Source organism: Plasmodium cynomolgi, assembly GCF_000321355.1.
Source record: "Plasmodium cynomolgi strain B DNA, scaffold: 1346, whole genome shotgun sequence".
NCBI lineage: Eukaryota > Apicomplexa > Aconoidasida > Haemosporida > Plasmodiidae > Plasmodium > Plasmodium cynomolgi.
In genome coordinates, this window is record NW_004193238.1 from 1 (window position 1) to 1,155 (window position 1,155).

Consider the following 1,155-nt stretch of genomic DNA (forward strand, 5'->3'; position numbering starts at 1 on the left):
TTCTTAATAATTATTTATTGTTTTTTTTCAATAAATTTTTTGTATGTATATTTTGTTTTTATCCTCATTAATGCTTATGTGTGTGTTATTTATATTTTCTCTTTATCAAAATAATTGTTTTTACATAGAAAAATTTCGACTTTATGATAGGTTTTTTTATTAAATTGATGTTATTAATTCTTTTATATTAAAAATATTAGGCAGGGTGGTATCCAATATAATGTTCTTCTTCCCCCCCTGAGTATGGATTAAATGATTCTGATTCATAATCGTATAATCTAAAGTCGCCTCTATTTATATTACTCATATTATTAGTGTTCCGTCGAATTACATTTCGTAACATGCTTCCTACGGGTGTAAACTTGTATATAAAAAATTTATATAAAACATATATAACATATTTATATATTATTTATGGAGATGTAATAATGATAGATATTAACAAATGTATGCAGTTGATTTGTATCAATGAATTTTATATTTACTCTATATAAAGCGCCAGAAGTCATAGAAGTTGCAACTACTCCAAGAAGGATATTACCAACCTTTGTTATAGTGTGAGATTTTTCATTTAAATTTGTAATATCGACAGGAACCATAACAACTGATGTTTCTCTTGATTTGGTTTCGCTATCTGAATGTGTGTTTCTTATTTCTAGAACACTAGAAGTAGCGGAAGATCTTTCTTTCATTATTTCATTATGACAACTAAGATGTGATAGTACTTTGTCTGGATCGTATTGTTCACATTGAGCATAAAATTCTGGGCATTTATTTGTATTATCTCCAGTACACAGTTCCTTAAAATGTTTGTATAGTGGTTTTTTTCTTTCTACATAATGATAGAACTCATTGCATCGATCTGAATAGATTTTAACGGTTTCACTAACTGGATAATAATCCACATAGTATTCATATAGTTCCTTCCTTTCTCTCCAGTCATCATAATGAAAAAAGCTCAGAAATAGGTTTACATATTTGATTCTCAGGCTTTTTTCAGTTTATCTTCAAGAAAACGATTCCATATATCTTGAAGTTCTCTGTAAGCATCGCCAACATATCTTGAACCTTTAAATCGCAAAATATTAAATAATCTACTATATACCCAATAATTCAAAAGTAAGCATACATCATACGGATCACCTTTTTTATATG

General features: G+C 27.7%; 1 protein-coding gene across 1 annotated transcript; it reads right to left on the minus strand.

Annotated features, from left to right (window-relative positions):
* Positions 1 to 401: 401 nt before the first annotated feature.
* On the minus strand, positions 402 to 990 carry PCYB_007530 (CYIR protein; the record flags this gene model as incomplete). Its single annotated transcript, XM_004228174.1, has 1 exon — positions 402 to 990. A coding segment is annotated over one exon (588 nt), but the record flags the coding sequence as incomplete, so codon positions are not given.
* Between the last annotated feature and the right edge of the window lie 165 nt (positions 991 to 1,155).